The sequence below is a fragment of the Martes martes genome, assembly GCF_963455335.1.
Source record: "Martes martes genome assembly, chromosome: 5".
NCBI classification, from domain to species: domain Eukaryota; kingdom Metazoa; phylum Chordata; class Mammalia; order Carnivora; family Mustelidae; genus Martes; species Martes martes.
The window spans coordinates 33,849,707-33,871,149 of NC_137892.1; the positions used below are offsets into that span (position 1 = coordinate 33,849,707).

Sequence of the window (21,443 nt, forward strand, 5' to 3'; positions counted from 1 at the left end):
AGTGTATTAAATCAACACATTGTATACCTGAAAATTACACAATGTTGTATGTCAGTTACATCTCAAAGCTAGAAAAAAAAAATCATGTCTTATGTTGCATCCTCCATCAGCTGTCATCTTATGCTGTTGGCAGCCTTCAGACAAGTTCTTAGAATGATAAAATCTTCACCAGTGCCCGAACATTCTAGTATTTCTTCTTTTAAGTTTTTTTTTCTGCTTATAACACTAAAATGCTCGTAGAAAACCCAAACAATTTAAAAAATGGAAAGGAGAGAGTAAATCCCAATGCCTAAAGTCAACATATTTTTGATGAATGGCCTTTCAGACCCCTCTCTATGCATAAGTTCCCATAGAGAAAATTTATTTTGTATAGATTCATGTATGTATGGTTTTACATAAATGAAATCATTCTGTATATATTATATTTTGCAGTTTTCTATTTTTTCAGTCACCAGCACCTTGTGAAATTTATTCTTCCAGCTATAAATATATTTTATAACCACAGAGACCTTAATGTATTCTGGGATTTGGTCTGTCTTAAATATGTAAATTCTTCACAGTTATAAGCAAAGTCCTATTCAGTCTATAACAGTGAATGTGGAAATCACAATGATACCAGTGTGGAGCCTTGGATGGGTGTTAGGTTAACACCACATGCACTTCTGAGAATATACACACTCCCCTAGTAGGATTTTCAATTAATGGCCTACAGCATTGAAGTTATAATTTAATTACAGTTATTTTGGTTAAATCCTCTATACTGATTAACTTTGCTTTATTGCCTCTTATGTAACATTCCCTCTTGAATTTGCTTGGTTTCAGATCTATTATAGTTAAGGAAAAAAATGTAGAATTAATCTGATCAACAAAAAATGTTTGCCTAAAGGATCTGTTTCAGTGAGTAGCAGCAGAAGTCAATTGCTGAATTGCAGTCAGAGAAACCAGGCTTTCCGTCTTGTGTTAGCATGCACCCGAATGCTCTCCAGGCTGATTATAGAGCCCTTCAATTTTAAGGTTTTGCTGAAGTGGATGCTAAGAGAGTGCCGGTTATAACATTATGAAGGGCAGTGTGTTTGGCACATTCCGAGAATACTAATTCTGGGAGTTTGAGAGTACAATTATATTTCTGAAATTATCAAGGAGCTTTGGTTAAAGGGCCTTACAATGTCTTATGTAATGGTGTTGACAGTGTGACTATTATTTTAAAGAGAATAAAGTTTGATCAAGATTTGGTAGCTTTCTTGTGTCTAATTTGTAATGAACATTCTTCATAGATTTCAAAATTATGGTGTATGTCTGGGTTTTCCAGGGTACCATGGCAGAAACATGGGATGCATCAAAGCAGGATTTAGTAATTAAAAAAAATTCATAACTCCTTTTGTTAACAAATTAAAAAACTCTGTCTTTCTCTGTTACACACATACACACACATATGCACAGTTCCACTTATCTGGGGAGAACCCTGGGAGAGGCTCACACTTGTTAGAAATGAATACTGTTTATGTATATTATCACCAATGAAGACTTTGGGATGATTTCTATACTTCGTATTAAGAAAATGATAAGTATTTTTAATATTGATAAATACTAACATATTTTTAAACTACGTATGTGCTCTTGAGGCCCCAGCAAGGTGTAGGGGAGCCTGTTCTCTTCTCCCCTACCCGCTACTACTCTGACTCCTTTTTCTCCTGATGGAGAACTGCTGGTGTGTTCAGACATTTTGTTCTTTGTAAAGGATGTACTTCTTAATTCGAGTGCTTCTATTCTCAGTCTCTTTGGGGGGTTTCTGAAATGGAATTTTTAATATATGCTGGGACACTGGGATTGGCTATACTGAGCAAAAACAGGTTTGGTAAATGAAATTAACTTAATACAAGTATCGCCTCAGCGTGTAACGTTTTGTCACCATGAAGGCAAGGGACTTCTTGAAATACAAAGACTTAAGTTTGCATTAGCATGAAGGATTATTTATATTTCCAGTGAATAGAGTGAAGACGGCTTACATTCCCTACAAGTGCAGTACCTATTAGTAAAGTAAGGCTTTTTGTTTTTATGCTGTGTAGGGGTCAGGCTCCTTCTGAGGCAGAGCTGAATTACTTGAGGACTGCCAAATCCCTGGAGATGTATGGCGTTGACCTCCATCCTGTCTATGTGAGTAACATTTAATTAACACAAGATATTTTAAGCTGATGACATTTTTCCTAAAAAGTCACTGAAACTCCCAGAGGAAAGCTGCAGTCCCGTTGTTTAGCAAGCAGATGATACTTTTTCATCTGTGTTTCTCGAACACAAAGAATCTCTTGCATGGATTCAACCCTAATGAGTTTTGCTTAAAAGTCTGTGATTATGTTTCCATGTGTAGAAAACAATTAACTGGGCTTGAAAACACAATCTGGATAAAAGCTCCATAGGGCTTAGCTAAACGTCAAAACCATTTAAAATTGGTCTGTAATTGATTGTATTAGACGGAGAACAGGAGGATCTTCCAAAAACAGATTTTATGGCTGAAAAACATTCATGAAATCACATTCCAGAAGAGTAGGCTTTGGGCACTGGTACAGGTGTGGCTGTCAGTGGTTGTATGTGGGATGTACAGGTTCTTAAACAGTAGGGGTGCTGCCTAGTACGGTTATTGCCACTGCAGTAATAGAAAGATTTTCGCAGATTTTCTTTATCAGAGGATGAAAACTTGCCGAATATCATCAGTGAACAGTTAAACTGAGTCCGTGTTGAGTGTTCTGGATCCATGTCTTAACCTTGAAGCCACTTCTCTCAATTGATAATTTTTTGCCAGTGAGGTTGAAGTGTCATTGCCTTTCATTTTATGAGTTTAATTAGCAACAGTCAAATTTGACGATCTGAGAGAACGAGCCAGGTGCCTTATTCTTTACCCAAAAGGAGTTGCTCGAGATGATGTATAGACAATGTCAATTAAATTATGGAATGTGATTTTTTAAGGAGCCCTGATAAAACTTACCATAATGCAAATAACTCATTCATGCATTCATTTCTCAATATGTCTTTTGCACATCAGAGTTTCCTGAAACAAAAAAATCATCTCATTATTTGTAAAGAGTTAGAAGCATCCCTGGGCATACTGTTAGTATGGCAATAAAAGTTATATATTTTGGGGGAAGTAGTAGTTCGTGGATATTTTAGCTTTTGATCTCATTACATCATTAAATACATCTCCTGTCATTTGAGAACATCTCTAAAACTTTATGGAATAGTTACTATTTTCCTTCTAGCCACATTAATCTTCTCAGGCTTTTAGTTTTTCAAGGCATCTATTTTATAGGAAGTGTGTAAAGAGAGAATCTTCTGCAAAATGCTTCTGCATTTTTGTAATGTTTATCCTAATTCACACACACTTTCGTGGATGGTAGGAATTTATAGCAAACGAACTGGGTTCATTAGAATCTTCCATACATTCCTTTAAGATTGAATTTTTAGAACTGAAAGTGCGCAACAGCTGGTATTCTCCCAAAACGTATCAGTTGTCTTATGTTCCTTGGGAATGTGACTTTGCAGGCTATTACTCGCCTTTACAGTAGAAATAAAATTCATACATGTGCCCGTCCTTCATACCCATTCTGTTTGTGACTTTTTTGTTTCAGAAACTCATTTTCTTTATTATGATTTATCATTGCCTGGAAATTAAGGGGGCTTCAGTCTTTACCTGAAAAGATGGTATTTTTAACTTTTTTGAATGGTCTTAAAGTCACAAGCGGAAGTAGGAAGAAGCATGATACAAACGTCAGAGAATCCAAATGTGTGCCTGAAGGCAGTTGCCTGAACTTTCTGGAGAAGGGTGGTGGTAAACCAGCCTTCGTCATTATCTTTGTCTGAGAATAAGATCAAGATGAGCCCTTGGGAAGGAACTCTTGATAGAAGCCAGTGGTTCGTGGTCCTTGGCTGCACAGGAGACTCACCTGGAGTATTGTGTTTTTGATACCTGGGCGCCTTCATTACAGATTGTGATTTAACTGGTTTTGGTAGCACCCAAGCTCCAGCATATTTTTTTTAAGATTTTATTTATTTATGTGACAGAGAGAGAGAGATCACAAGTAGGCAGAGAGGCAGGTGGTGGGTGGGTTGGGAAGCAGGCTCCCTGCTGAGCAGAGAGCCTGATGTGGGGCTTGATTCCAGGACCCTGATATCATGACCTGAGCTGAAGTCAGAGGCTTAACCCACTGAGCCACCCAGGTGACCCCAAGCTCCAGCATATTAAGCTGCACAGCTGATTCCAGTTAAGTGCAGCCAAGGGTAAATAGTACTGTAGACACAGTGTAGGCTGAGTCGATCAGGGGTCTGATTGGTAATCAAGTTCTCTGGATGACCTGGATACACTAAGAAAACTTTTCAGTAAAAACCTGAAAAAAAGAAAACTAATCATACTATCATCATAGCTTAGCTAGCTTTCTAAGCTGATGTTTTTGAAAGACTGGACCCAGTATTAATGCAACATACCTTGTCTGCTATGGCCAAGTACAGTTTGACAAAGGGCTTTGACATGAATAAATTCATAGTTAGAGGTTTATATTTGTTTTTGCAGGGAGAAAACAAATCTGAGTATTTCTTAGGATTAACTCCAGTTGGTGTTGTTGTCTACAAGAATAAAAAGCAAGTGGGGAAGTATTTCTGGTAAGTATAACTTGAGGACAGAGTTGTTATTAAAATTGTACACTGTACATGCTTGGCTTGTGGGGCTGCTTTGTCAGTGAAAAGAGAACAGGTACATTTCTAGTGGTTGATAAATAAATGAGTGAAACTGGGTATAAGTTTTCTCCCAGTGCATCGTAGTATGTATTTTCTTTGTAAAATTTAGGTACTGTGATTCTGGACTCTCTTGTCCATGCAAATCGGGTGTAGTATGGGTTTCCTATCCATTTCACTTTGTGCTAGTGAGCTGTGGGGCTAGGACCTTTCTGAGTTCTAATTCTAAATAGGGGAGGCCTTGAGAAAGACTGGGTGCCTATAGCCCCTACGCTGTGTCTGGGAAGGCAGCACTGGCCAAGGTCCTGGGGATTCCAAGCTGGTCTGCATCTCCTAGAGAAGCACGGGAGAATGGGAACGGAATTTTCTTTCGGGAGGTGCCCAGAGCAAATGACCCATAGGGAACTCTCACCAGTTACTGTAGCACTCTGTAAAGGAGCTGCGATGAGCCAGTCTTTTTCTACTGGAAACTTCTCTGAATTGCTGAAAGATTAATTCTTACAAACTGCACCACCACCACTGTCTGCTTTGTTTTTTAGGCCACGGATTACAAAGGTTCACTTCAAGGAGACGCAGTTTGAACTCAGAGTGCTGGGAAAAGATGTAAGTTTTTGTTGAGTGCTCAGCTTAACTGAGGCGGGAAGTCTTGTCTGTTCATGGATAACTTAAAAGACGTTGTGAAGTAAAAGTGTCGTGTTTTGCCAGCTGCAGCCGCATGGAGCCAGGTTAATTGACTCACGTGCACAACTTCTTCTCAAGGAAGGAAAAGGGAAGTGAGTAGAAATGAATGAGTTGGTTATGGAGAAATGTCATTTTAGTTTTAGCAAAGAGAGAGAAAAAAAAAAAAACCCTTTCTAGGGCACAAGAGAGAATAGTTGGTGATTATCATTATTAGAGTAATTTGCTTAAAAGTACTATCTATGAAGGTACGATTCATATCCTCAGAAGGGTGCGGGCTGCATATAGGATAAAGTGTGTCCTAATTTTGTCCCAAAGTAAATTAAACGACCTGTAGGGAGTCACACTTCTGTTTTCTCCCTAGTTGAGCATGGTAGATAAACCGGAGGGGAAATTGTGGAGGCTCCAAAAGACGGTGTAAGGCAAAAATACTGACCTTCTCCCTACAACTTGACAGTGTCCTCCAGGATTGTTTGGGTAACGGGCACAGTATTTGTTGGAGCCTGGAGGTGCTTTCATGCCTTGACAGGTGGCTTTTAAGAAATCGTGTCCCAAAAGGCAAGGATGTAAAAACTTCCTTTTAAGCTATCTTTGAAAATAATGCTCCCTTGAAGTGCTATTATTCTAATTTGTATTTATGGGATAAATTAGTAAAAATAGGATGTATGAGAATCCATCCTCTGTGGCTTTGGTAGTGACTTTATGAAGACCAAAAACCTGAGTGGATGGCGTTGAATGACTTTCTGATGAGACGTCTGTTGTAAAAATGAGATGAGTGGAGAGTGTGCTTCCGCATCTACATGTGGAGACGCAGGAAAGGAACAGTGGTGACGCCAAGCAGCAGGCACTCACACGCTGCCTGTGGAACCATCAGTGAACTGACAGATGAGATTATGTACTGTCCAACCAGAAAACCTGATTTTTCTAGAAAAACAATACGATGATCCCTCCCTGAATTGTGACGGACTGCCATTTATTGATAACATTAAAATTGGATTTTGAAATGAGTTTTAACTTGTCCGGAGGGGAAATCCCAGATTTTAAAAGAAGTGATAGTCCAAACACCTCATACTAGTTTGAAACAGTCTGTAGTTTTCTTCAACTCCTGATCAGACGCATCAATCTTTAAGGATGGGCTATAAGATTGAATTAAAATCATCCCAAAAGTAGAACAGCTAATTATATATAGTAGAGCTATATGGTTTTCTCCCTGTCCTGCCACTGGTTTCACATGACTTAATGCAAGGAGTGAGTCTGTTCAATATGTTGAAAATACTGTTCTGTGTTTTTAATAGGAATATTATAGTAACATAGGTCTTTTCATGGAAGCATTACTCTTACTTACATTCATTTTTGCTCTTATACCTAAGTTATTTTTGTGAGTGAGGTCCTTGGTTCATCTACTTTTATGTTATCATTAGTGAACCTTAAAATGTCCTCTGCCTCAGGATATATAATTTGGTAAAGTTGCAGCTAACTTATTTTTTAACTTCTTAGGTTTTTCATTATTAGGAGTAAACAAAACAACAAAATTGGTATTTTTCATGAGACTTTTTTTTCTTAGAAGATTTTATTTATTTGAGAGAGCACGAGTTGGGGGAGGGGCAGAGGGAGAAGCAGACTCCATGCTGAGTAGGGAGCCAGATGCTGGATTTGGTCCCAGGACCCCGGGATCATGACCTGACCCAAAGCCAGGTGCTTAACTGACTGAGCCAGCCAGGCACCCTTCTGAGACACCGTGTCTCCTGGGTTGTTAGCTTGGTGTCATCAATCTCTTGCAAGATGCTGAACTCAGGCTTGAATCAAAGGGATTCTTTTTTTTTTTTTTTTTAAATTAAGACATTAGTCTAACCAAAGCACTCCATTTCATGAATGTTCTTGCTTTGCAGTCTGTCTTCTTTTTCCACCAGCGTATCTCTCTGTGAGGCAATGATTTACATAATGGTAGTATTAAGTTGATTATTATGGAGACCTAACTGTAATCATAGATTAAATATAAAAGCCCCCTGAAACCTATCACCTGGACCAGTAATCATAGTCAGCTTGAAAAATGGTTGAAATGCTTATTCTGGTTTTCTGCTCCACTGGTCCAGTCAAAGAGACTTAACTCAGTATGCTCAGTGCTGTTAGGGGCCAAATTCAGAGATTCAGTTTTCAAAAGAACAGCAGTGTCCTCCAGATAAAAGATTTTTCCTGGTGTCATGCTATGCCACTAACACTGTCCAACTCCATTTTTAAATAGTAACTGTGTCCAACAAAACACACCATATCTTAATAAATACAGAGAGTATACTAGTATGTACTGTGTATCTCTTCCTTTGCATCCACAAGGAATGATCTCCTCTTTGTCCGATATAACCTTAATAAGTTCAGTGATTTATTTTTTTTTCAGTGATTCTTTTTTTTTTTTTTTTAAGATTTTATTTATTTATTTGTCAGAGAGAGAGTACACACAAGCAGGCAGAGAGGCAGGCAGAGGCAGTGAGAGAAGCAGGCTCCCTGCTGAGCAAGGAGCCCAATGTGGGACTCGATCCCAGGATCCTGGGATCATGACCTGAGCTGAAGGCAGTGGCTTAACCAACTGAGCCACCCAGGCATCCCTCAGTGATTCATTTTTGAGAGAGCAACAGATAGTTGTCCACAACTAAAAACTGATTTTGTAAACATTTATTCCACTGACAGGTTCAGCAGCTAATTATTATAAATACTTTTATGGATTATTTAAACTTCAAAATAGGTACTGTGACTTCAGTAATACTTCCCAGAAAATAAAGACTTTTAGTATAAAGGTCTTTGATGATGATTGTAGAAAATCTGAGAAATACACTATGAAGAAAATGAAAATTACTTACTAAAACTCAGAGGTAATGATTATTGGTTTTGTGCAGTCCCTTTCAGATTTTGCCCTGTTAGCACAAATGTATAATATATGTACATTTGTACACATATGAATACATTTCATCCCTTGTGCGGTTCTGTACACAGCTTTTATATTTAATATCATGTCGTAAGCATTTCTCCTTTTATTATACTTATTCATATGTGCCTGCACAATGTTTGTTAATGTGTTTTAGTTTTATGGGTTTGACCTTTTTTTCTTAATTTTGTGGTTCAGTTTTTTCCTTCTGTTGTATCTTACAACCGTATTCTGCTGGTAGATTGAAAGCTGTGGAATTTTATGTTGATCTCAAGTCTGGCTGTGTTGCTGAATTCTTGTGTGCTAGCCAAGAGTTCTTAATTTGTTTCGCATAAATTTGTGTAGGTATATAATTATATCATTTGCAAGGAAAAATAATTTATTTTCTCATTTCTGTTATGTTTCATCTCTTATGGTGTTGGTCATAACTTATAGAAAAGTGTTAAGTGATTTAGTAATATAAAGCATCTTTGGTTTCTGATTTTAATGAAAATATCACTATTCCACCACTTACGTATTAGCTCTTGGTTTTAGGAATATATGTTTATTATGAGGGGTTTAAATTTTTAAAAGTCTGTTACCAAATGGTTGCTTTACACTGAATTGCTTGAGAGTGAACATTGTCACCTGTTCACTCACTGAGTAATGCTTATTTAAGAAATGCAGACGAGGGGTGCCTGGCTGGCTCAGTCAGTAGATCAGGCAACTCTTGATCTCAAGGTTGTGAGTTTGAGCACCACGTTGGGTATAGGGGATACTTAAAATCTTGAAAAACAATAAATTGATAAATAAAAATTAAAAATCCTGACAAGAGAGGATAGTGGCTGAGACCAGCGTAGCAACATTTCAAGTGCTGAGAAACTGTTGGATTCTGGATTTAGCTACATGGTTTAATGGATGTTGGGAGGTATGAGAGAGAGGAATCCTTGTGACTTGAAGGTGTTTGGCCTGAAAGGCAAGAGGAATGGAGCTGCTGTCTAGTAGGGAGAGGAAGGCTTTGAGTAGAGCAGGTTTGTGGAGGAATATCATGGGTCCCATATTTAACACGTTGCATTTGAGATATCTGTTAGCCATCTAAGTAGAGACATTTAAGAAATGGGCTCTATGAGTCTGGAGTTTAGGACTGAAGTCTGGGCAGGATAGTGAGATTTGACAATCATTGACGTATCCTGGTATTCAGAGCCATGAGTAAGTATATGAGGTCATTAGGAGAATGAATACAGATAAGAAGAGGAAGAACCAGAAAACGATGCTGAGAAGCAGTAACCAGCGAGGTAGGATGAAACTAATTGTATCCCATTGTGCCAACTAAAAATCATGTGTTATGTCCAATCAGAGGAGAACTGACTGCTGAATTTAGGAATGTAGGAGGTCACCAATAAGACCATTTTCAGTGGATTGAAGAGTGAGCTTTATCTCACCAGTTCACTCTTAGGTCTCTGCACACTGGAGAATCACAAGGGACATGTATTCTTTACTGTAGTGCTAGTATGCAAGAAAAACCCCCTGAGGTTCGCCTGGGTGGCTCAGTCGGTTAAGTGTCTGCCTTCGGCTCAGGTCAGCATCTCAGGATGCTGGGATTGAGTCCTGCATTGGGCTCTTTGGTCAGTGGTGAGTCTGCTTCTTCCTCTGTGTGCTGCTCCTGCTGCTTGCGTGTACTCTCTTTCTCTCTCTCTCTCTGTCAAATAACTAAAATCTTTAAAGAAAGAAGAAGAAAAATGGAGACTCCTGAGAGAAGTCCATTATTAGAGAACACCCTCCCCCATGCATGTTAATTAAGAAAAAAGCAAAAGAGGTAACGGGGAGTGGAACCGGAGAGGGTAATTGCAGACGGCTCTTTTGACACAAAGAGGAACAGGTAGGATGGTGGCTGTTAGGGGAAGTGGGTCAAGAGGTTTGGTTTTTTAAGTTGGGAGAAATAATAGCACATGTATACTCTGGTGCGAATGATCCAATATGTGATGAACACTTGGTGATGTGGTCGGGGGGAGAGACTTGGTGGAACGATATTCCTTGAGCGGACGACAGGGGATGAGAGCTAGTGTATAAATAGAGGGGTTGGTTTGAGAGGGTGGCCAGGACAGTTCATCTCTGGTTAGCAGGCAGGAAGATGGAGCATGGGAATGTAGATTTGGGTAGGTGGCTGGTTTGCTTATGATTGTTCTCCTTTCTGTTTTGAGGGAACGAGGTATCAAGGTCATCAGCTGAGGCTAAAATTGGGGAGGATGCGTTGGGGGTCTGAAGGAGGCAGAGGGTATGACTTAGTAATTTTGGAGAGAAAGTAGACAAGGCATATGTGGTCTGATGTCATCCTATGATAGCTTGGTAGTACAAAGGGTCCTGAAATTTAAAATAAGCCCACTCCTGGTTTGCTTTTCTCCACGCACGTTCAGCAGCGCTGGTGGAGACACGAAGCAAGTGGAGAGTTGGTTTTGTGAAGAGAATAGTACAAAGAGAAGGGCCAGGGAATTGGGTGAGCTAATCCAGTGGTTTGTCATGGAATTGAGACCGGGTGAGGAAGAGAGCAAGAACTTTGAAAGAGGGGTGGGGTCTGGTGGGAGGAGGTCCTGGCTGGAGGAGTTGAATGCTTGTTGGTGGTGGAGAACTGGAGGCAGTAAGCTGGAGAGAGAAGGTGGTGGTCAGAAGGTTGGGGGCTGGGCACTGAGATCACAGAGGAGCTTCAGCTATTATAAATGGGAAGTTGTGGGGCAGGGTTTCTCGCCTCCTACCCCTCACCCCTGGGATATTTGACAGCATCGAGAGACAGTTTTGGTCGTCACAGCTTCAGACAGGGCAGAGAGGCTGCTGGCATCTAGAGGGTTGAATGTACTGCTGCACATTTTACAACATGTTGTCCGCGGACAGGACATAGCGCTGAAGCTGAGAGCCCTGCTGTGGGGTGGCAAGCATGGGAGTGAGTGGTTGGGATGGGGAGGAAGGCACCGGTGCTAGGAAGTTCAAGGAACTGAGGTGTCTGGGTGTTGGAGGTATTGTTTCTATTTACATATTGAAACTTCCAGTAATTAAGACAAGAGTAGTATTGGAGGGTGTGACCTGACTGCAGTAGCTTTGGTGTTTGAAGAAGACTTCAAGGATGACAGCCACCAGAGCGATGGCTGGTGGAATCCAATGAGACCCCAAGCTGGGAGTTGTAGGGAGAAGAGGAGAGAATGATCTAAAAGCGGCCTTGGGGAGCAAGCAGGAGTCTTCTCCACTTTCAGGCCCGGTGACATGAGGACACTGGGGACAAGAGGCAGAGCTCCCACTCCAGGGGACTGCAGTAAAGACAGTATCGTCAGGGGAAAGCAGGCTTCTCCCGGCACACCAGGGCAAAGGCAGTGTAGGAGAGCAAACTGGGGGCAAAGGGATTTTACAGATGAGAGGCCCCAATTGTAGAGGGCACGAAGGAAGAGTTTCGGGAGTTGGGTAGTGGTGCCGGGGGGGCAGTAGGGGGACAAACTAGGGGAATTGCTGAGTATCATTTTGGGGTGACGGAGATCAAGAGAGCATAATAAGATGGGGTCTAGTGGATTCAAGGCAGATGAAAGTGGAGAGGCTGTGGATGTCTGAAGGGAGTAGGGGTTGCTTTTCCGCTTCTGCTCATCTGCGCTGGTGGGGAGGTAGAAGGCCTGAGGGCAGTGGGATGGTCCCAGTGCGCAGTGCAGTCTTGCCTGTTGTGGAAGAGGACCCCTCTTACCTGTGTGGTGGCTGGGGGACTTGAGCACAGGTGGGGGAACTGGGGGATGCCTCCAGCCCTGAGCCTCACCCGCTGTGAGGAGAGCGGCTGCCGCGTAGAGCATGCAGGAGGTAAGCACGGAGGCAGACACGCTGATGGGGAGGTGATGGGAGGGCAGCCACCACAAGGATAGATTGAAGTGGGCAGATCTGGGAGGCACTGAGGAGGTAAAAATGCTTCCGATGGGTAGCAGATGGAATGTTTTTGTGAAGACTCAGGAGGAGTTGGGATCATACCCAGATACCTTGGTTTCATCAGCAGGGAGAGCGTTCAGTCCCCAGCAGGAGGCCCAGAGGTTGGCCTAAGGCCTGAGAGATTGGCTCCCTTTTCCCACCCGAGATTGGCATGTACATTTGTTGAATAAATGAAGGAAAAAAATGAGGCTGTGATTACTTTTATGTAGAATACAACATGAAACTAACCTCAGCCTAAACTTACCCAGCGTAACAGGATGTCAACCCAAAACGTTCCTGGCAAGTCTGGCCATGGGTAATTAGATGCACTTGGCCGAACTCTTTGAGAAGAGGACACAGGAAGTCCTGGAGGCCAGGAGTTGTCACTGTTTATCAGCGAGCCCCAGAGGTCTCGCTTGCGTAAGCCAGGGGTTTCTTCACGTTGGAAGTGCAACTATAGATTTTAAAATACTCTTTTTGTATGAAAATAATTCCAAATTTACAAAAAGGCCACAATTAAAAGATTGTAAAGAACTTAGTCATGGACATTCACCCATTTCCATTCACTCATTGTTAACGTTTTACTGTGTTTCCTTTTTTGTTTCTCTCTCTCTCTCTCTCTCTCTACACACAACACACACACACAACACACACACACGATTCTTTTCTGAGTGATTTGAGGGTTTTCATGTGTTACATGTCTCTAAATACTCAGTGGGTATTTCCTAAGAATAGGGATGCTCTCTAATAGACCCACAGCACAATTATCAGCTTAACAAGTTTATGTTGATATAATACTTCTATCCTCTACTTTCTACAGTAGAAATTTTGTTGGTTAGCCTAATAATGTCCTTTATAGTATTTTCCCTCTCTGGTATAAAATCCAGTTAATCATCTTTGATTTGAAACATTTTTGTAGCTTCTTTGTTTTTTATGACATCGACTTCTTTTTGAGAGAGCAGGTGCGTGTGCTCGAGGGCAGGGTCGATAGGGGTAGAGGGAGAGGAAGAGAGAGGATCTTAAGCAGGCTCCACACCCAGTGTGGAGCCTGACCTGGGATTCAGTCCTACAACCCTGAGATCATGACCTGAGCTGAAATCAAGAATTGGACACTTAACTAACTGAGCCACCTGGGCACCCTACATTTTGGAAGACTACAGTTCTACCCCACTTTTTAAAAATAGAAGGCTTCTGGTCACATGTTTGTCTGTTGTTTTCTTGTGCTTGGACTTAGGATATGTGTTCTGAGCCAGAAAGCTGCATCCGTGGTTGTACCCTCCTTAGGACATCACTTCTGGAGGCCTTGGATGAGCAGCTATGTCTCTTGGTGGTTAGACAAAGTTTGATCTCCTCGTGGGGATGTTGATTTCATTTCCCACTGAACAGTTACTGTTTTTCTTTTTCCTCCTATACAGATAATAGGTAATCTGTGGGGAGATACTTTAATTCAATGCAGATATCCTGCTCCTCTTCAAAATTTCGCTGTAGGCTTAGCATTCCTTGAGGATTCTTGCCTGATCTGATCTTTTACTATGATGCTGGTCAAACGCTGATTTTCTAGTCTTCCATACCCCTTACATTCATCAGTCAGCCCTGGGCATTCCACTGTCAGTGGGAGTCACACCTTCTCTCTCTTTTATTTATCCTGTTAGCATGGAATTACTAATCCCCCCCCCATGGTTTATAATACATTACTGTACCTAGCTATTTTGGTGCTCAAGTTGTCCTAGATGTGGTCAGTGGGAGCTCCTTTAATCTGGCTCCTGTGCCCTTTTGACCTAACCCTATCACTTTTTGGGGTCATTTTCTTCCTTTTGCTATAATATGGTATTTCAGGTGCATCTTGTACCTACTTTACATCTACCCTACGTCTGCCCTGTTATCAGCCATTTCTCTAGTGAGTCCTGGTTCGGTTCAGAGGGGAAGGGTCAAGAACTGGGTGTTAGGTGTTGTCATTGCTCCCGGGGTGACTTTAATTTTTGGCCTTTTCAATGGACAAAGCTAAGGAATACACATGGGCATGTATACATACATACAAATATAAATACATATATACACATGTGTGCATATGAACATGTTCATACTCATTGTAGAAACCATGAGTTCACACCATATCTCCAATTTCCATCCATCCCCCATAGCATTCTTTCTAGTCTTCCCTCATTTTGTGTTTGTATGTCTGGAGAACCTTGGCTCCCAACAACAGGAACACATTCACTTGTTTGCTCAATTCTAAAATTTATCTCAGATAGTTTCAGAATTGCTTTGTCTAAACCACTAAAGCTGACAGTTGGTTGCAATTCTTTCATTCACGTATACCATCTTGCCAAGACTAAGGGCATATGATCAAATACCGTGTTCAGAATGTCCTGGGGTTGGCCTTTCCTTCCTGGTTTCCTTACTCCTGCGGTTTGGCATTCATTTGTGATCTGGTTAGGCTTATTGTTTCAGCTTTAGATCCCCTTCATATTCTTACTTATTTTATTTTTTTTTGAAGATATAGAAGATTAATGTGCAAAGGTCCAAGTTGTACAAAAAGGCACAGAGAAGGATCTCTACTTCCCATATGCTCTCAATCCTGTTTCCCTACCCTTCCTTGTAGGGAACCAACTTTAATGTTTTATGCTTCATCCTTCTCGACTTTCTGTTTGTGCAGATAAGCACATCTGAGACATTTCGTTCTTTCTCCCCTCAAAGGTAGCACACTGGGATATGTCTTTATACTCGGCTTTGCTTTCACCTAGTAACACCTCCTCGAATTCTCCATCAGTCCATCAAGAGCTTTCTGGTTCTTTTGTGCATCAGCATAGGACTCCTTTGAGTGTGTCCCATAGTTGACTCAACCACCCTCTTCTGCTCGGACAGTTTAGGGAGTTTTCAGTAGTTTGCAATTATAAATTTTGCTCCAGTGACGTTGTGCATATGTATTTTTCTGTTGCGGAAGGAGCATCTTTGGGGTAAATTCCCAGGCATGGGGTTGCGTGGCCAGAGTGTAAGAGTATAATCCCCTCCTCCAGCTCAAGTTTTGGTGCCATTTCACATGCCCATCTCCACACATGAGCGCACCGGGAACTACAGACATGTTCTCCCCCACGCATTCCTGAGTGCAGCTCCCTTAGTAATAGTTGGATCCTGATGCCACACAACAGCTTGGTTTGGCATCTCTCAGGCTCAGAGATGGATCGCTAGCCATGGGGTCAGATAGCATGGTTTAGGTCCAGGCCTCCCACTTTCTCTAACTTTGCACAATTCACTGAGCAACATTTAACGCGCATTTCTTTATCTATAAAATGAGAATGATAAAATCTCCCTTACAGGGTTGTTGTGAGGTTGAAAGCACCTAGTCTGAAGTTGGGCTTAAAATAGGCTCCTGATGTATGTCTCTGAATCGGAATTATGTTGGCCTCATGCCACCCAGAGCTACTGAGGCTTTACACAGGAAGGCTCAGGGAGCACCTTGTTCTGGACCCATCTCTGCTGGTGAGTAGCTTTTGCCAAGGCAGGAAGGGGAGCACAGGTCTCCCAGGGCCCTGAGTTTTCCTCTGCTTCACTTGCTGGTACGTTTGTTGACTTTTTCTATAATTAAAACACATGGGCCACATATTTGGAAAAAATTTTAAAATTCTGCTCTAAGACATTTTTAAATTGAGTATCAGTAGATCTTACCAGAGATGCCTTCATTTTGAGAAGCTTAAATAACATTCATAATTTTAAAATCTGTAACATTTGTAAACTGGGAATAAAGATTATCTCTAAAAAAATAAATCTGTAAAAGACAATTATCATATGATTTCACTCATGGAATTTAAGAAACAAAACAGAGGAGCAGAGGGGGAGGGAGGGAAAAATAAAGTAAGACAAAATCAGAGAGGGAGACAGACCATAAGAGGCTCTTAACTCTAGGAAATAATCTGAGGTTTGCTGGAAGGGAGGTGAGGGGAGGTGGGATAATTGGGTGATGGGCTTTAAGGAGAGCACTGGGTGTTCTATCCAACTGATGATTCACTCAATTCTACTCCTGAAACTAATAATACTCTATATGTTAATTAACTGAATTAAAATAAAATTTAAAAAGTAAATCTGCAAGTAGAAGAGAGAAATGCCAATATGTTAGTAAACGCTGTGGTTTGTCTAAAGAGAAGGTGAGGAAGAGATAGAGTAAAACAAAACCAAAAGCCAATCATCTGGATGCCTGGGTTTGCATCCGTGCATTCTCCCTGGTAGGAAGCAGGATAAACTCAATGTAACAGTTTTCAAAGTTTACTGAAACATGATACAAATATTCTCTAATGTTTTGGCTCATGTTTTCTCTTTCTGAATTTTTGGGAGGAAAAGGAAAGAGGAGAAGCAACACAACCTAACACATCCTTTCCAGTGCTACAATTTAGGTTTCTGGGGGCTAGAAAGAGTTACATGCAGTTGCCCATCAAGCAATCAATCTGTTCAGCTGTAAAAGAGTAAAAAGGTTTTTCACATTTCTTGAATGTTTTGCAGTATCACCCCCACAGTGGACAAAAAAGTACTGGAATATTTTTGCTGTTTTTGTTCTTTTATATTGTAAAATGTATATGCAAGGATGGAAATTAATTTGATTCTGCAGTTGCTCCACTGAAATGCACAGTGATTTTTAATTCAAACCACGCATTTCAGAGGGAATTTTTGAAAAGTAACTGTGTGTATGTTTGTATGTGTGTGTAGGGGGTGTGCATGTGTCGTGTGAAAGTTTCTAATCCAGAGTGCTGAAGAGTCCTTCCTTGAAAGGAAGTGCTTTGCTCATACAGATCAGGGAAATACAAGCACCTTACCAGCTTTTGGAGACTGACTGCCGAGTGCATCCGAAGGAGTGCGCAGATCTGAGTGTTTAATCCCATGCTGCTCAGTTTGTTTGACTACAGCACTCTCTGATACCAATATTACAGGACACAAACACCATTAAGAAAGACTCTTTAGGGAGCACTATGTAAAGAAAAAGCTTGGGGCGCCTGGCTGTCTCAGCTGGAAGAGTGTGTGACCCTTGATCTCAGGGTTCTGAGTTCGAGCCCCACATTGGGTATAGAGATTACTTAAATAAATATAAAAAGAAAAGAAAAAGCCTGAAAGAATGAGGTGATATTTTACTGTGTGCCCTTCCCAAATAAGAAGATTGTTAGTTTGTTTTGTGACAGGGCTCACGGTGAATTCTTTACTGAACTCAGGATGCCTAAAAGAGAGAGCAGTGGCAAACACGGGGACAGTCACTAACACAGACATTGTGCTCACTTTCTCTCATAGCTCAGCTTTTAAAACCATAGTCATTCTGTCTCACCATTTATAATGATAGTTTTTCAAAGCACAATTTTCAGTTCCAGCCCTTGCCTGCCTTTGCTTGATTAGTAGTTAAATTATTTCAGTCATTGGCTATCAACCCTCTGAATTCAGATTTTGTTTCTCCCCCTAGTGCCTAAGGTCAGTTAACAATTGCCAGGTAGATACAAATCTTGTTAAGAGTACGCATTAAAAAACGAACAAACCCACCATACTTTAGACTTATCTTTTTTTAAAAGATTTTATTTATTCATTGGAGAGAGAGAGCATGAGCAAGGGGTAGAGGGAGAGGGAGAAGCAGACTCCCCGCTGAGCAGGGAGTCCAACTTGGGGCTCCTTCCCACGACCTAGAGATCATGACCTGAGCTGAAGGCAGACACTTAAGCATCTGAGCCACCCAGGTGCCCCCATACTTCAGACTCGTAATCTTCACACTCCCTTTTGTTCTCTGCTCTGCCTCTGTGATCACTGATGATCAGAAACCTCTCTACTATGGGCCTGTCCAGTTTTTATGTAATGACTGCATCTTAATATTGTTAGAGGTATTAATCTTTTAAAAATATTTGCCAGTGCAGTGTGCCTGAGGTTACTTCTGTGACCTTGGAGGTGGGTCATATAGTAGGATTGGGAAGATGTTTAGCCCATAATTCTAGGGAGCCTGGGGAAGGCAGACTGTCTCTTTGTGGTTGCTTCCCAAGACAGCAACAGAGGAACCAGTAGAGCATGGACTGGCTGTGGCAACAAGGGTCAGGCGTGGGAGAAGCAGTGAGAAACAGCTGGGCCCTGGGTGAGTGCATTTTGGAGCTCATAGTGGATGTGAGCCCCTCCAGGACCCTGCCAGTGATCTCAATACACTTCAGAGAAGCCAGGCTGAAGTAGATTTATTTCCTGAAGCTTGCAAAGAGAAACAGCCAGCAAAGATGGGAAAAGGTTAAAACCAAGAGATCCAAGGGAGTTAGGTTGGGAATTCATCGATATGATACAGGTCCTAAATTCTCACAAGTGATAGAACTGGGAGTCTGAGCCAAGTTTACCCAGGGCTCCAAGGTGCAGTGAAACCCCCACACAGTATCCAAGTTACAGGTGATTTAAATGCTCAGTTTATAAAATAAAAATATTATAAAAACCTGTATCAAAAAACAGTTGATATTATAAAAACCTGTATCAAAAAACAGTTGTCTGACTCGATCTGCGCTTAGGTTGTGATCTCAGGGTTGTGAGTTCAAGCCCTGTGTTGTACTCTACACTGTTGTGTAGAGCCTACTTTAAAAAAAAAAAAAAAAGGGGGGGGGGCACCTGGGTGGCTCAGTGGGTTAAGCCTCTGCCTTCGGCTCAGGTCATGATCCCAGGGTCCTGGGATCGAGCCCCGCATCGGGCTCTCTGCTTGGTGGGGAGCCTGCTTCCTCTTCTCTCTCTGCCTGCCTCTCTGCCTACTTGTGATCTCCATCTGTCAAATAAATAAAATCTTAAAAAAAAAGAAAAAGAGAGAGAGAGAGAGAAAGAGAGTCAGAGAACATAGCTTTTTTTCTGGCGTGAAATGACAAAAGTTATAAAGGTGTTTGAGTGCTTTTGCCAAAAGCAAGCAGTTGGTGCTTGGATAAAGTATTTTAGCAGCAGGTTGGAATGTACCTCTGAAGTTGTATCTACTCACCTTTGTAAGAATGAATGGAAAGGTGCTAATTGTCTGTGTCTGTTTGGAAAAGGTTTAGTATGAGAGAGAGACCTTTGTGATGCCACATCAGCCCCATTCATGCCAGTGGTTACTGTCAGTGGCAAAAATGCACGGAATTTACTCAGAATTCCTGGTTTCTTTTATCCTTAGGTTAACTCTCCTTTAAGTATTTGGATTATCCTGCTAAGAGTAGGATAAAAACCAGGCAGCTGGTGTTACAGCCCTGTATTAATGGAGAATGCGTTCATACTTGTCATTTGCACATGGCAGAAGTAATTAGGAGGCCTGTGGGAACCTCTTTTGTTCCTTTAATATATTTGCACCCAAGGAAACTTGAGAAAACCCAATTCTGGTTGGATCTCGAATACCTTTTCTCCTTTCATAAAGTAATGGTGGTTAAAAAAAAATGCATATATATAAAATCCTGTGGCTGGGTCTCTATTTAAAAAGAAAAAGAGTATAAATGTTTATGTCAAGAGTAAAATGAAAAACAGCCCAAGAAAAGTTCGAGAGGATTTACTTTATTTTTAAGATTTGAATGCTTTTTATTTCTCCTCCATTTTTAGAAACCTGGATAAATGTTATTTAATCACATATGTAGAAATATGTAATTAAATAAATTTCTACATATGTAGAACTATGTAATTAAATAACTTTTTGAAAATTTGTTTTTAGGTATGCAAATCCCACCTTATTTGTGGATGCTCTTGCTAAAATTTTAGTTCAAGTCTCAGTGTTACAGAATAGTCCTTCCTGGCTACCATTTCTTGTTGGTCATAATAAGTAGGTCCTGGCCCACGTGGTGCTTTAGTTGTTGGAAGGGACAGGAAGGTGGGATGTAGATACTGAGGTGGGTGGTGGCAGGGGCGAGAGGACAGCCGGTCCTTAAAAACGCTTTATCTTAATCATTTATCCAGATGCAATGTAATCACAAGCAAAGTTATTTTAAAGGAAATGACCTGTGCATCATATTTTTGGGTAATCCAGTGATCTTAAAAACATGAACCTATAAACTCGTAATAGTGGTTGCCTCTGGGGAAGGGGATTTAGGAACAGTGGTGGGAGAGAGATTTTAGTTATCAGTGTGTGTTCATTTTGGTAACTTTTGGCATTTGTACCATGTATGTATATTATATATTAAAAGAACAAAAGTAAAAGAAAAAAACCCCTCCACTCTAAGCATTCCCATCTCCTGGTGGGATGGTTGCTTTCCCACCCTAACCCCAAACATCTTCTGTGATTTCCTGTGTCCCCTCTTCCCCCATTTCTTTTGCTTTTGAGGAAAACCTTTTCTGAATTCATTAGCTTTTCTCCCTTATCTCTAATTTGTAATTCCTACCCCTTTCATGAAAGTCACTGAAGCTTTCTTACCGTGAAATGCAGTCACCTCCTTTCAAACCCCGTTTGACCTTTCTGGGTCACTTGAGACTTGTGCTCTCCTCCCAGCCTCTTTGACATCATTGCCTCCTGGTCTATTCTGACCCCTCTCCTGCATCTTCACAAGCATCCTGGCTGTGATTTTATCTTCATGCACTTCATTCTGTCTCCCTGAACAGTCTCTTGGCTCTTGGGTGAAATCATCCGTGTCAGCAGGTATGGCCCATCCCTTCACCCCAGCACCTGCATGTTTCCTGGCCCCCTTGGGGTCTTTAGTTCCCCATTCCATGGGCACCTCAAAATCCAGATCTCCTGAACGTGCTATCCATTGCCTTGCCATCCAAATCCCCAACTTCTTCCACTTGCTGTCTTTTGTTAGGTAGCATTCCTTTGAGTTACGGGCGGCCTTGCTGTAACACGCGTAGATTGGCTCCGTTGTCCTCATACGCTTTCATCTTACAAATAAACCTCTAAACTGGGCAGCCTCATTCCAGATGGACTTGGAAGAAATTTCTTGCATATAAATATTCTGTCCTTATTAAAAGGTGGGGAGGATCCTTTCAGTGACTCCTCTGCCTTGCCAGTTTTCTGTTTAGACATCCATAGAAACCTCATTCCAGGGACATTTCTGCCTTTGAGACTTGAGGTTGCTCATTTTGGCTTAGATAAAAACCAGTAACAGACCTTCACAGGACTTGTGGTTTATTATTTAGTACTTCTACTGTATTTGGCTTGGTTTGCTATTCAGTCACTTAAAAAAATAAAGAGTATCTTCTGCCCAATTAGAATGACTTCTTATCTATTAAATGTAGGTAAAGTAACCACGGGATTAAAATAATAGTTGAAATTTAATGTATACCTGTTGTG

The 21,443-nt window shown here is 41.1% G+C and overlaps 1 protein-coding gene across 1 annotated transcript in view; it reads left to right on the forward strand.

Moving 5' to 3' along the window:
* Positions 1–21,443, forward strand: part of EPB41L4A (erythrocyte membrane protein band 4.1 like 4A) — a 264,629-nt gene that overhangs the window by 159,791 nt on the left and 83,395 nt on the right. The window contains exons 7-9 of the mRNA XM_080803915.1: positions 2,067–2,154; positions 4,559–4,647; positions 5,259–5,322. Coding sequence (XP_080660041.1) covers positions 2,067–2,154; positions 4,559–4,647; positions 5,259–5,322 — 241 coding nt within the window. The remainder of the gene's footprint in view (positions 1–2,066; positions 2,155–4,558; positions 4,648–5,258; positions 5,323–21,443) is intronic.